Source organism: Rattus norvegicus, chromosome 9 (genome assembly GCF_021556685.1).
Source record: "Rattus norvegicus strain SHRSP/BbbUtx chromosome 9, alternate assembly SHRSP_T2T, whole genome shotgun sequence".
NCBI classification, from domain to species: domain Eukaryota; kingdom Metazoa; phylum Chordata; class Mammalia; order Rodentia; family Muridae; genus Rattus; species Rattus norvegicus.
In genome coordinates, this window is record NC_141542.1 from 54,201,085 (window position 1) to 54,216,424 (window position 15,340).

Sequence of the window (15,340 nt, forward strand, 5' to 3'; positions counted from 1 at the left end):
GATTTCACCAATTATTTTCTCACTAGCTTCTTTTGCACTCCTTTTCCTATTTAGAAAAGAGGTGTCAGTGTGTGGACTCGCTGACCTCAAGCCTGTGACAAACATCCTGTCTCTACCTCACCAGAACTAGAATTACAGATGTGTGTCACCATGTACCGCTAGAAATCCTACTAGTTTTAGTTTTAGCCCTGTTTTCAAAATCTTTTTGTTTGTTTTTTGAGACAAGGTTTTTCTGTGCATCCCTGGCTGTCTTAGAACGTGCTCTGTAGACCAGGCAGGTCTTGAACTTAAGAGATCCTCCTGCCTCTGCCTTCCAGGTGCTGGGATTAAAGGTGTGCACCAAGTATTGCCTGACCTTAAAACCATTTGAACGTGGGACAGTTACCACCAGCAGCTGAGAGTAGCAGGAGGTGCCACTCAACGGATTTCTAATCTGTCGAAGCAAGTGAAGAACACAGCTGTGTCATGACAAGCAGTGCTGTTTGCACCGTGACAGAGAGGCCACTGCTTTACTCAGGAGATGGGTCTGAGCTACTGAACAACGCCAAGCGCTGCTGACACTGCCTCGATCCTGACTGCTCCTCGGTCAGGCCTTGTTCTTCTGAGGGGAGGACAGGTTACCTTTGTTTTTTGACAGTGGTGACGGAGGCTGCTCTGTAAACACGTCTAGGGATGGGGAGTCATGGTGCTCGAAGTCTTTGTCCATGGCTTCTATGAGGCTGGTGATGTCGGAGTCCTCTGAGCTGTGCCGTGTGGTGCTGGCTCGCTCGGGGTGGGGAGGGTGTGTGAGGGGGGCAGGGGACAGCCTTTCAGGTGGTGGCTCCTGGTGCTGAGGCACTGGTGGTGGAGGCTGGGAGTGCTGCTCCAGTGGGCTGTGGCTGTGGTGCTGGCTGTTGTGCTGGCCCTGTTTTGCCCCTTTGGACTTCCTGCTTGCTGTGTGACCCTGGGTTGCTGCAGCTGCCTCTGAGACTAGGGGGCTTGTTTTGCTTGTAGACTGTGAGGTGGCTGCTTGTGGAGAAGTCCTGCTCGACATACTGGAGCTGTTTCTGGTTCTGACGTTGTCCACGTCAGCTGAGTTTTTGCTGCCGTGGCTGCTGTGTGGGTGGACTGATGTGCCACACTGCCTGTGGCTGCCTGTACCAGGTCGGGATGATGAGTTACTATAGAAACCCCTACCATGACTGTGTTCGCAGCCGAGTGTGTTCAAGCTGAAAAATGGATCAATTGAAAATCAGTAAGCAGCAACTTCCAACCTAATACTAAGAAAAAAAATGTCATTAGTAAACCCATCACAAAGAGAACAGGAACAGAAGCAGGAAGGGGCGAGAGCCGCCAACTTCCACAGGGTATCTCCTCTGACAGTTACGAGTCAGGTTAGTTAGTGCTCGGACAATAACCAAGCAGATTTTGTCCCTGATACGAAATCTCAGGAGTTCTCAGTAACTGAGCACCAGAATAACCTTTTTTAAAAATCTCGAGTAAAGATACATTTCATTTCTTGTAATTACATCAGCCAAGTCAATGTGTACTAAAAAGTGGATTTCAGTATGTGAACATACTTTCCTTCGGATGAAATACCAACGATTCTCCTGAGATCAAACGGCCTTCCCACATCAAAGGGTGGGTTTGATGCTTCAAAGGAGAGTCGCCTTCGAAATGGCTCCCAAATTCCTTGAGCTTCCAAATAGGCCGTTCCAATGACCAGAAGAAACAGCGCACTGTGGAGCAGAGGGACAAGTCAGCATTCTTCGCCAAAACAAGAATATCATTTGGTTCTTGCAGGTTTCTTGATAACTGCAGTATGATGTAAAACCCCACACTGACTGTGACACATTTTAAAGGACAGACAAAACTGAAGCATCATAGCTCAGAGTTTATAAATGGATTTTCTATGTATGGTGTTTAGGCTGCACATATGCTGTGTACTACATGCATGCAGAACCAATGGGGCCATAAAGGGGGGATCAGCTCTCCTGGACTGGAGTTACAGATGGCTGCTAACTGCCATGCGGATGCTGTGAATTGAGCCCAGGTCCTCTGGGAGATCGCCAGTACCCTTTCTTTTTTTTTTTTTTTTCTTTTTTTTAAAGATTTATTTATTTATTATATATAAGTACACTGTAGCTGTCTTCAGACACACCAGAAGAGGGCATCAGATCCCATTACAGATAGTTGTGAGCCACCATGCGGTTGTTGGGAATTGAACTCAGGACCTCTGGAAGAGCAGTCAGTGCTCCTAACCGCTGAGCCATCTCCCCAGCCCGCCAGTACCCTTTCTTAACCACTCACTGAGCAGTCTCTCCAGCCTCTGCACACCAACTTTAAAAGTTCACAACCCTTTACAGAAGCTGTGTATGAGGACAAAGTGTGTCAGAGGAGACACCTGCAGGCTAATTTCTCCTTGGTGAGAGGAAGTGGATGGAGGTTCAATTCTCTTTTTCTTAGGATGTGTAAGCAGCTATAAATAATTCATTATAAATATATTTGAGTCTCTAAAATACATAAAGAAATAAACTGATATAAGGATGCGAGGACCTTCAGAAATATTTCTGTTCTGTTTTATGTTGCTTAGGCATATAATGTTAATTACATACGCCCAGAGAAGGCAACTATACTTGTACTTTGTGTTTACTTTCTTATGAAATAGCACAGACCTTATTTGTTAAACAACTTTCAAAGGTAGTAACACTTTACTATCTATGCCACCCAAGAAGGGTTCAGCTGTTTAACTGTTCCCATTAATACAGAGTTGGGGTGTCTGCTGGGCCCCACCCCCCACGGCTCTCGGTGATTGGATGAGAAGGAGCACCCTGTACCTCATGACCCCTGAGATGATGATGTATAGCGCCAGTTCCCAGTTTGGTCTAGGGAGGGCTTCTGCACAGGCGGCCAACATGTGGTACGGAAGAGAGGCATTCAACACAAACACAAACTCGGAGCCGCTGCTTGTCACAAACTTCAGTTCCCGAATAACTCTGGAGGCTGTGAAATCTGGAGTAAACCTAAGACCCAAGAACAGCAGTGAGATTCACTTTCAAACAGATGCAGAAACTTCTCTGTTCTATCGTTTTTCTTTGTTAAATCTAGGATTTATTCGTACTAATGTTGTTAAAACACAACAAAACACTGTAAGTAGCATCCCTAGTGTGTTCTGTCACTTCCTGTACACTTGTGGTCATTTGTGATCCTTTGTTCTTAGCTGCACACAGCGTGAGGAACAGAACAGTGCCTCCTTCTCCCTGGACATTCAGGTGGCTTGAGTTATGCTGGGCACAGAGCAGTACACACAACAGTTCTGACTAACGGCCACAGAAGGCTGTTGTTTAGTCCAGGGGCAGAGGTCAAATCAATCACTCCAATAGCTGTGCCTAACCCTGAGGGCACAGAGGTTCTCTGGGAAGCCTCCCTCTTGGACACATGGCAGATGGGAGGCACAGGTCTCTGCTCTGTGGCTGAGACACCTCCAGGTCACACTAATACCTTATGCTTTACAACCTTAGAAGTAACATTGAAATCGGTTCCTAAAAAAGTGGTTTCTAACATGATCTGATCCAATTTAAGGGCAGAGGAAGTTTTGCAATGCTGGAAACAAAAACATGGAACAAATATTTTAGCCAAAATTAGGTAGGAAAAATTAAAATACATTTGTGATAGACTTTTTAAAAATATTAACTTATTTTCACATGTGTCTGGGTATTTTGCCTGCATATATGTTTGTATACCCTGCAGTGACCAGAAGAGGACAGATTCCTTCAGGAACTGGAGTTACAAAAGGCCACCATGTGGGTACTGAAAATCAAACCCAGCCCCTCTGGAAGAGCGGCCAGTGTTCCTAAAGAACGAGCCATCTCTGAAGCCCCCAATAGAGGCTTTGAGTCTGGAAATGCATCTCTGCGCAGCAGTGAAATGACTCTAGCAGTAGTGGAAAGCTCGACTCTGGTGAGCCAGACAAGGCAGTACTTACAATATGACTATGTCTCTGGAGGCGTTGGCACTCAGTGCAAACTCTTGACAGTTAACCACTTTAAAGCCATATCCCTCACACGCATATCCACTGATTTCAATGGTTTCTACACGGATCTCGAGGTGTCCTGCATTCTCTACTTTGAATGTTCTTTTCAATGTGAAATTTGGTTCTCGTAGTTTCAAACCTAAAGGGGGAAATCACAAATATGAATAAATCATGCTGTCGTGTGCTTCCAGTGTGAACAAGGCACACGTGAGCTTCTGTATACCGGACATTATGAATCAACCCCACATGCCAAAAAGGAAAGGACCAGCCATCCTCAGGTTTCATCTGGAAACAGCCCACTGAAATCTGTCATTTTATTTATAATTAATTGGTTTCATATATTTCTTTTTGGGCTGTAAGGTGTCTGTATGTACTCCTGCCTGAGTCTGAACTCATTACATAGTTGAGGTTGGCCTGGAACTAACGACCCAGAGCTTCAGCCTCCACGCCCTAGGCTTGCAGAGTCTCTTTCCTCGGCAGGCTTTGATCTGCCATGGTAAAAGGGCAGGTTCTCCTCTTCACTCAGAGTAAACCTGTGAAAGAGCCAAGCCCCCCAACTCTGATGTAAGACACAGGACTCTCTGAGCGCCATGAACACTGATGGCCAGAGGCAGGGCACATACATGGAGACACTGCTCTTGCTTTTCTGAAAGCACGTGTGAGAGCCAGGCCTTCCTAAGCCGGATACTCACGGTCTATGCAATCCTTTAACAGTGCTTCTGTGATTTTGAAGCGCAAGGAGCTTCCTGGACCTGGAAGCTTGCCTGCCACCCTCAGGTTCTCCGTTGTCCCCTGACCCTGGACCATGACAGCATCCATCACAGTCAGGTTGTTTCTATGACAAATGACAATCATAGATTTTCTCCAATTAATTTTGCATCTTTTGACACACAAGTTCTAACAATGTGTAAACAACCACAAAGAAATTATTAGTATGCTGATTATTAATAAGGGTGAAAATTCAAAACCGTACAAAGAGCACATTTTTCATTTTAAGTCTCATATTCAAGGTTTTGAGTGACACGAGGACTGTGAGGTAAGCACTGAAAACCAACCCACACTCACATCTAGAACCTACCTGACTATGATCAGGGAAGAAACAGTTCTGTTGTGGAGTGGAGTGAACTTTACTGTGACAGATTTCTTTTCTCCAGGTTTTAAAATGAGGTTTAAAATGAAATGCCGAGAGAGACCCTCTGTAAATCCTGTTGGACTTTGCAGTGGATGAGCCTTGAATTATTATATAAACAAACAGGAGTCATTAATATGGTTTCTGGGAAAACCATTTGTCCCTGAGCCCCGCTAGGCCTAATATATATATAGTGCTTCTCAAATTGATTATAGCAGAGTTTATCCTTCATGCTTTAGACACTGGCACTGAGCTGGGGAGCCAGTAAGGAGCATTCATGGTCTGTGGTAAGTTAAAAAACCAGACTTACAGATATTTTAAACGTGATTGTGTGTGCATGTGTGTAAATTTGGAATACAATTCACATACAGGAAAGGACACAGACCCAAGACAAAGAGCCTGGAACAGCACTGTAAAGCCGAGCTCATGACTGGAAGGTGGGCAGACTGATGATCAGCAGCCTGAAGCCCACTGACACTGCGGTCTGGGTAGGGGCTCTGAGTGGGAAGCAGAGAAGCCCTCCAAAGTGAAGTCAATGTGTGCTGTTGACTTATGCATGACCTGACCAATCTTTAACCCTATTTTGAAAACTAAGCACCTAATTATTGCTTTGTAGACACTTGATTTAAAATAGAACTTAATCTGGAATTCAAAATAAGACTTTATGGCCAGTTTTAAAATGGTTCAGGGTTGTTTTATTTTTGTTAAAAACACTGTTTCAACACAAAGACACACTATTCTGTGTTTTAAAGAGGACTGAGTTTAAACATTCTGGGAGAGGGGTTGTCATGGTCCTAACGCCATGTGGCAAGTGTGAGCTGCGTCCTCTCTACTTCCCTTGGCATGACTGGGTTGCTCCATACAGATCCGTCTGCTTTTGTTTGCATGAGTTGAAAACATATTGTACCACATGGTCTCCATGAAGTACACTACCTAACTCCTGCTTATGAAGTAAAATGTTTTCTTTTACAGATCACACTGTTCTCCATCAACAGTGTACTAGGATAACAGAATTGTTCTGATTGTTCCGAAGTGTCTGGTGATCGAGTTCCTTTTTAATAAGCTATTCTTCACCGTCCCCTCCGCCCACTTTCTAAGACAGAGTCTCACTATGTTGCTTTGGCTGGTCTCACACTCACAGAAATCCATCTGCCTCTGCCTCCCAAGTGCTGGGATTAAGTGTGTGTGCCGTCATTCTGGCCTCATTTATGAGCACAATGTAAAACTGTATGTATTCCAAAACCCTAGCTTATTTAACCTCTGATGGTCTAAGAAGCATGTCGGGATAGTCTGATGTCCCGAAACAGCACCACAGACTCCATACTTGGGCAGTGGTAGGCTCAAGGGCAGGTAGACTGACCGAGGGAGCCCTGGGTAATCTCAGAAATCCTTTCTGTAGTAAAACAGACACATGCATTTGCTTTTCTTAGGATGCCGTTTGCACTATGATCAGAAGAGCAGTGGGGACGACAGACAGCGGTTAGGTGTGAATTGACACCATGGTGTTAAACCTTCCTTGTAGCCACTAATTTCTCCCCTGTCTGCATTTACAATGAAAAGAAAATGTCTTTGAACAATAGCAAACATAATTTATTAAATTTCAACACGAACTCATGCCTCTCTAGAACTGGATATGACGGAAAAGGAAGCATGTTTAAAGGACTCCCAACAATTAGTTTCACACTGAGAATTTCTTCTTTGGAAACTTCCTGAGGTGCAGAGGTTTTCCTCATCCATCAGTCCTCTAGAGTCTAGCTCAGTGTCCTCTCTTTCGAATGCTATTGCATGAGATCATCAGCTCACTCACTTCTGTATTTTCCCTATCAAGGCAGAAGAAACCAAGTTCTAGGAACTTCCAGTGCTTGCCACATTGGCACTTTATGGATGGGAGGAGCAAGGCAAGATCCCAAGAGAAGACGTGGCAGTCAGGACAAACCTCAAAGCAGCTGCTGGATAAGGCTGGGGAGACTTCCTACTTAGCACTACGTGGTCCAAACTGGACGGACAAACATTCTGATCTGAACAAGGCTTGAGTCTGGTCCTGGCAAAAAGGCAACGGAGCACAAGACCCCAGGCAGCCTGCAGGGTTTGGCTCCTATAAACCTTCCTAGCAGACCCGCACCCTCCACATCAAGGCCTGATACAATACTGAGCAGTCACTTGCCTGAATAATAGAGACACTTTCATTCCCAGAACAAGTCAACTTACTATGTTTTTAAAGTTAACCTTATCTACTGAGGTAAATGCATGTACGTATGCACACATGCACACACACATGCACAGCTGTGCCAGGTAGGAATAGTGCCAGGTATTGGTGTCAGATTCACAGTCTTTACAATTTTATTAGGAAGCATATGGAAAGAACGTTAAATGATTCAGCTGAATCTTTTAACACTTAAAAATAAAATGTCACATTAGCATACTTCATATACAGTCTCAGGCTTTCCAGGTTGTACTATGCTGAGTTGTCACAGGCTGACTGCTGACTATAAGGTTAATGCCCACAAAGAGGAACTGTCTAGCATGCCCTGTGTATCTGTACCCCCCACCCCTCAAGTCAATCCCTGGACCGCAATAGCTGCCTTCAGCTGGGCTTAAGGGCAGCCCATAGGTGTCCTTCCCACCAGCCCTGGTTCTAGCAGAGTAAATGATGTGGAGGCTGTACTTACACTGTTCCTGTAGACTTGGAATTCAAGTGTTCTCAAATCTAGCTTGGCCACCTTACTCAAGTTAAACCTAAAATGAAAAATGCATGTTTATCTTCATAAACATCACAGCTAGGACTGTGGAGGATAACCAAGCTTGGGCTTTTATTTGCAAATTTATCTTGTAGCAGGTCTTGGGAACCACATTAATACTATTTAAAAGGCTAAAGGATACTAGTTATAATTAATACCTTGTTTACTTTTAAAAAGGAAATAGTGGAATTGCTTTGTCTATTATCTCTTTACAAATCTGTTAAATGAAAGCTCCCCATTTACATTCTATTGAAAACTTTTCTTGATGATCAGTTCAATACCAAGCCAATCCCAGGAAACCTCTGGCAACTTCAGCCACCAAGCCAGACTTAAGTTTACCCTTCAACCATCTAAGGAACACTTACCTGGACACTAACTTATCTGCAAAGACGGAGGGGTTGGAATACAAAGCCAGGGGTATGAACTGCACGTAGACAGGGACATCTGCAGGGTTTTCTACGCTAATCTCTTCTTCCTTAAAGGAAAGCCAGGACGCATTAGTGGAGATCCCTATGGAGGAATTGCAGCATCTTCTTCCTAACCAAGTAGGACGCATCTCTGAGCACGCGCTCACACCCCTTGAATACTTACTGAGGAGCAATTTGTGTTGGTGAGTGGAAACCTCACCAGCCGGGGCGAGCTAAGGACAGACGGCCAGGAGAGCTCTGCACTGACTTTTGATATTATATTTTTTTGAAGATCTGTATTTACTTCGAACATAGCATTCAACCTAGAAAAACAATTTCTATGTCAGTGTAAAAAACAAAACAAGAAATGACACTTAAGATTTTTTTTCTGAAAAAAAAAATGCTTATTTATTCTATTTTACCAAGATTTTTTTTAATCTTTAAAATGTTACTATTGCACAATGATGAGATTAGTTTTACATTCATTCATACACACACACACACACACACACACACACATATACATATATTTGATAAATTTCTTCCAATATTCACTCTTTGTTACCCTGTCTTTTCCTGGCCCCCATTTTCTTTCTTTTCTTTTTGTAAGCCAATGAGTCTCATTAGGGTAGTTTACAGGAGTGCAGGAGTGGGCATTTGTCTGTCTACTTTGCTAGGGGCTACCTCACTGGCAGACATGTCTCTCCCCCAACATCACCCATTATTTGTACATAAATCCTCATGGAGCCCCACCCCACTGCACAATAGGGTGCTGATGGACCTGGTCCTATGGAGATCTTGTACAGGTGATCACAGCCGTGAGCTAAGAGTACACGATTTTGTCAGGTCCACAAGTAGCTCACACTACCTCCATCTTCCCTGGCGTCTATGTTCTTTACATGTCTTTGGTGATGTCCCTTGAGTCTTAGACGAGGTGACAGAGATGCCATACTTATGACTGGGCATATAGCTTTATTAATCTCTCAATGATATATCATGTGTCTATTGGCACAGAGGGCTGCCAACATTAGAATGGCCTGTGCTATGGCTCTGTTCGGAGTCTGTAAAGGACAACAAGCTTTAGTTCCAGTAGCACAGGAAATGCATGCACATCTTCAAAATGCTTTTCTTGGTGGAAATGCTTCCTGGGGATTGAACCAAACGCCTGTGTGCTAACCAAACTCTCTACCACTGAACTACATTGACAGTTTAGTCCTCAAAGATATTTAAAAGTATTAATTCAATAATGGACACTTAACATTTGGGACAGTTATTCAAGGGTTTTAAGATTCTTCCATGGCTTATATGGGAAGAATGTGGACACCTCAGAGGGCACTCGGATGAGGGGTGCTGCTTGATATATCCACTGTTTCCCTCTGGATATAAAGCCAAGGTGACATCCTCACACAACGAAGATGTCAGTTCAAGAGGAAATAAACCGAGAAGAGTCATCACAGTCATGCTCAGGACCTTGTGAACAGATCCCTACTAGTGAGTATTCGAGAGGCAGGAGTTCAGCACCTGGAACGTATCTGTAAATGCCAAGCTATCTGGGACCAACCAGCGAAGCACACGCAAACCCAGTACTACTAAACTACGGTTCTGGGGTACTGACATGCATGCATACAAACAAGGTAACACAAGTGAGGCACACGGAGAATGTTACACTCATTATCAACTAGAGAGGGAGGCAGAGGGCAGATGGGAGCCGGTGGCATTGGTGAGGAGCATGTTGGAAGGAAGACACCGGTGAAGACGCTCCCTCGCTGCACTGGGGCAGCACTAATGAGTTAGTTATTCATTAGTACTTGGAGACTGCCCACACTGTCCAAGGTCCACTATGGAGACACAGGCAACAAAGAAGAGTTGTAATCACTGGGCTCTTCTCGAGGTTACTACAATCTCTGTGAACTCAGAGGAACCATTTTTAACGGGAAAACTTTCTTTCCTTTAAGGAAAAATTTCACAATATAGAAACTCGCATTCTCAGTGGTTTGAACCATGTAGTGGACAGACGGACTCATGGGCAGAGCTGAACAGACAGTTCTCAAGAGAAGAAATACCAATGTCCAGAAATATTTTGAAGAAGTCTTCAACATCCTTAGCTGTTATGGGAATGCAAATTAAAACTGCTTTGAGATTCAGAGGGTTGGCTATTGTTGAAGCACACACCCCCCCCCACACACTCATACACATACACACACCCAGACCCCCCCCCCCCCACACACACCCCTAACTAACCAACCCCGACAACAAGCGTTAGTGAAGATGAGCGGGGTGAACCTGTGCTTGCTGCAGGTGGGCACGTAAACTTGTTTTAAGGAAATCAGCGTGGAGGTCCTTGAAAACCAACAGTAGAACTATTATATCCTGGGGACACGGGCTAAGGTGGCTAAGTCAACACACTGTAGAGATACTTGCACGATCTAAAACAGCCAAGAGAGGGAACCAGGACAGGTCACGAGGAAGGGAAGAGGGATTATGGAAAATACATTATGGGGAAAAGGCGGGGGATTCCTTTAAGGGAAGAAAGGGACCATTGAAGAGGCAGAAGAACAGTAAGAATAAAGTGCACATGAAGATGTCAGTGACACCCATCCTTCCTATGCTAACCAAAGTCAATGCTGTAAAATGTCTTAATACACTTATAGTAGGATGTTTTAACTTTGACAAATATGTATCGAGTCAGCCAAGAGACAAGTACTTATTAATCGTCAGTGTCCTGTTTCTGGAACGTTCTTTTCTAATGGGCGTGAAAGGGCCAGGCTTCTGGGACACCAACACCACACCTGAGTGTGTGAGTCCAGACACAGCACTGGCTTTCCCGTAACACACTTCCACCGGCCAGAGATGCAGTGGGGAGGCCACTGAAGGGGCCCTGTTTGCCCCTGGCAACAGACCAGCACTTGAAGAAGAAGGGAGTGGTTTTTTCATAAGGAACAAATACATTTGGTCTCCTGTTGGGAGTATGCCTAACTTGCCTTGTGGAGAGGCCAATGGCAGACAGATCTCTCTTCTCATGCATAACACTGTGTCTAAGGTGGACATGGCAGTCACTATATACAAAGATGATTTCAAGTAGACCTCATGCACTGGAGAAAAGAGGACATGGGAGTGTGTATTTCTTAGCGACGCACACTAACAATGACAATGCGACATTATCATAACTGTAAAGTAACACAAGCCAATATAAAACGACAGTGAAGCTCATAAGGTAGTAACGGCAGAGATGCCCGGTGGGCTGCACTGCTAATGCTGCAGTAAAGCAGAAGCTCGTACCTATGTCCTGCGTTCTCCTTTATCCCCATCCAAGCTTTGAACAAACTCTGATGGGCCTCCCAGTCGGCATCCCACAAGTCTTCCTGCATGGCCACCCCGGGTTGCACTTTGGGTTCAGCTAAAAGAGGAAGCACATATCAGCCTAAGCCACTTGCCAGTACCCTTCCAGTGAGTTCTACAGTTCTGAGACAGGAGAGTGAAGGTTAGGCGAGACTTACATTTGGATAGGAAAGGCAAGCCAATATAGCAGTGATCCCCACACTGTAGCCCAGGATCAAAATAAATGTTTGCAATCTATAAAGAATCACAGAACAACCATGAGTCCCAAAGGCACAGATGGCCAGTCACGAAGTACTGTCATCAAGGAACTCCCAGTTTAACAAACCTTCGACTTTTTCCCTGGCTCCAAGTCTTCCCTATTACCCCGTAATCGTCTGTAGTAGAATCGAACGTCTTCTGACAAAGACCTTATTTGCTGGATCTTCACCTTCTGTGAGAAGGAATTCATAACATTTAAGCTCTGATGGACTATTTTCCCCTGAAAGAAGAAAACACAAGGTCAGAATTTTCATCAATTGACACCTTTTAAATTTGTAATTGACCCAAAAATCCATCCCCTCATTCAAATGAAAACACCAAATCTGAAGAACTGAGATCACTGGACGGCTTCTTCGTTGTTGCTATTGTACGTGTTACAGAAGCACTGTAATGAATTAACGGGAAATTAATTTGTGTTGACACACTAAGTACCCAAGAAGGCACAGAGGGCGCTTTAAATAACAAGGGGCATCTTGGTTTGTAATGTAAAGTCTGTTAAAACAACAAGGTAAAGCTGCCCCAAAATAAATGAATTCTAAAATCTAACCAAGTAAGACTGAAACATATTCTTTAAAAGAAAATGTTTTCTTTATAAACACAACAGTAATATTTGCCACCATAGAGAAAATTAAATCTCTTTAAATGTAGGCTCTCTGCTGGCATGGAGGTCCATGCTTGTACTGTCAGCACATCGATGATCAAGGCCAGAGGACAGAGCTGCACAGTCCCTTGTCCCTTGTCTCAGAAAATAGTAATTAGAAGTAAAAACACACACCATATAAGTTACAGAAGAATCTTACAAGACAGCATACAAATTAGATTCTTCCTAAAAAGATGTGCTTGTCTTTACATATGTGTACGAATGTTCTGGCTGCACGTATGTAACGTGCACTACCGCATGCCTGGCGCCCGAGTGAGCAGAGTTAGGAAGTGGAGTTATAGATGGCAGCAAGTCTGTTAACACCAAGGTAAGGCTGCCCCAAAATAAATGAATTCTAAAACATGCTGGGAATGGACCTATCCTCCCCACAAAGGCCGTAGCTCCTCTCAACTGCTGAGCCATTTCCCCAGCCCCACAGATTAAAGTCTTTCTCAGTGTTCTAACCAGGTACCAGTTTCGTTTTTCTAGAAGGTATCAAATAAGTAAATCTTGAATTTAAAAAAGGCTCAAGTTACCCTTAAGAAGCACATTACAAGCTTTCTTTCATAAACTTTCTGATGGAATACAGAATATTTTTTTTTGTACGTGTGATTCCTATGTACTTAGAAGAATTTTATCAAATGAGAAATACGTTTTTCTAATATTTGATCCCAGAAAACAGATAAATGATGTCCTTCTCCCTGGTAAGATCCCGAGGGTGGCCATGAGGCTGGAGGGAGGAGAGTTACAGCGGTGGCTGCGGCACCATCACGGCAGCTGTCTAGCTTCTACAGCTATCCTAACGCCTGGCCTGACAAAGATCAAAAGATAATAAAATTCCTTTTGCAACTCTTAAGTTTTTGAAATGTTTTCTGACGTACTGCTCCCTAAGAGGAAGTGAGGAGATGGGTGTACTAACGGTGAGTGAGGAAGAATGAGGTCTTATGTATGAATGACAAAGCAGGGTGTAATATATAGTCAGGACACAGTGCAGTACAGGAAGGCAAAGGTTTGATTATAGCCCAAACTTAAATACACTGAACTTACTAAAATCTTATATTGAAAAGGGCACAATCTTGACTTAGGCTTTGTTAAATCTGATGTCCACATCTCAGACCCACTAGGCCCCCACCTCAAGAAGATTCCATTTCTACATTCCTACATTTGCCCAATGCATTCTGACTCGTCCTCAAAAAGCCAGGGCCTTTCCTATTTCTTCTCTCAAGGCTCAAACTCTGAGGTACAGCTGAGGCCTTTCTCACAGTTGCCTCAATGTGTTGACCTTATTAGGACACTCGAGGAGTTGATCCCTGTGTAATATCTTTTGCCTATGCCCTCTTTCCACCATCTCCCTCACATATATCACCTACTAATATCCTGTTACTAGGGATAAAAGGTGCCTCATTTTTTTCCTAGAGAACCTCAGAAACACCCCAGGGAGATCAACTGTAAGAAACTACCTGCAAACTACAAGAGAATCATTGTTGCGAATGTTCTAGAATCACACATGAAACTACTACTGTCTACAGCAGTCAAGAAATATTTGGATTTTTGTATTTCCTTTACTTAGTAACTTATATACAGACTTTATTTATTCTTTAAAATTAAAAAAAATTACATTATTTACTTGTGTGTGTGTGTGTGTGGTGGGCTCGGGCACCAGTGTGAGCACACACCATGCAGTGTGTGTCAGGTCAGGGAAGAACTCACACGAGTTGCTTCTCTCCTTCCCTCATGTGAGTCCTGGTAAACTCAGGTTGTCAGCCTTGGTGGCAAGCACCTTTATCTGCAGAGCCACCTACCCAGATCAACTGAAAACATCGCAATCATATTTAGATTTAAAAGATAACTAAAAAGATACTGATTCCATATAGAAAGATTTATACTTATATTGCATATATCCAGTTTTATATGTAAAATCCCACGATTTGTATATTTATGCATTTACTTATGTGAATACATATTTATTTATATTTCTATGCAGGAAAACATCCAATTCAGTTGGGCTTTGCTTGAAATCAAGAGAACTCTTCCTTTGAATAAAACCTGTGTGGATTTTTTTCCTAGCATAAAGACTTTTTTAAGCAGCTATAAAGTTTTTGGAGATGATTTTTAAACTGTCTGTTCATGCCTGCCTTGACAATTTCTTACCAAGCAGAAAAAAAAATTTGATTCTAGCACTTTTTCAGATGGCATAGAGAATCGTTTTGATATTAACTTTTCCTGCGGTGAGAGTGCCTGCTTTTTATTTTATATGAATGTTTGTCTGCTTATGTACACCGTATGTGTGCCTAGATCTCAGAGGCCAGAAGAGGGCGCTGCATCCCCCGGAACTGGAGCTACGGACAGCTGTGAGCCATCGGGTCCTACAGGAGGGCTCTGCAGTAAGTGCCCTCTCTCCACAGCCATCTCTCTAGCTACAGAAGGACTCTAAAAATGGCCCTCTGTCAAAGCCCTCACCCTCCCGGTGCCTGGTGCAGCTGCTTCTCTCTCTGACAGCAGGATGCATCCTCACAAACCTGTTTTCTTAATTGCTAACCTAATTAAACAGTTTCATATGTTTTTTTAAAAAAAGGTCACTGTGTGCCTGTGCGAGTGCATGTCTGTAACTACAGAGAACATGGCATTTCCTGAGGCCATTTTCCCCCTTTCAAACAGTGGAGGCTTTGCTGGAAGCAGGAAGGGCTTTGTGGAGTTAGGGGCTGTGAGATGCTTTCTCTCTCAGCCCCATTCACTTTGCAGGGCAATGGCATCCTCTGCTTTACACATCAAGGGCCTGTTTCCACTCTGCATAGGAAATCTCCCTGAGGGAGGGTC

The 15,340-nt window shown here is 43.7% G+C and overlaps 1 protein-coding gene across 4 annotated transcripts in view; it reads right to left on the reverse strand.

The window, feature by feature from the left end:
• The window catches only part of Tmem131 (transmembrane protein 131), a 146,192-nt gene that overhangs the window by 15,366 nt on the left and 115,486 nt on the right, over positions 1–15,340 (reverse strand). For all 4 annotated transcript variants that reach the window (XM_087566045.1, XM_087566047.1, XM_087566046.1 and 1 more), the window contains 12 exons: positions 11,951–12,103; positions 11,784–11,859; positions 11,566–11,683; positions 8,471–8,609; positions 8,245–8,354; positions 7,811–7,877; positions 5,091–5,242; positions 4,705–4,847; positions 3,965–4,151; positions 2,817–3,002; positions 1,560–1,718; positions 622–1,208 (listed from right to left, as the gene is read on the reverse strand). In XM_087566045.1, the coding sequence (XP_087422171.1) occupies positions 622–1,208; positions 1,560–1,718; positions 2,817–3,002; positions 3,965–4,151; positions 4,705–4,847; positions 5,091–5,242; positions 7,811–7,877; positions 8,245–8,354; positions 8,471–8,609; positions 11,566–11,683; positions 11,784–11,859; positions 11,951–12,103 (2,077 nt within the window). The remainder of the gene's footprint in view (positions 1–621; positions 1,209–1,559; positions 1,719–2,816; positions 3,003–3,964; positions 4,152–4,704; positions 4,848–5,090; positions 5,243–7,810; positions 7,878–8,244; positions 8,355–8,470; positions 8,610–11,565; positions 11,684–11,783; positions 11,860–11,950; positions 12,104–15,340) is intronic.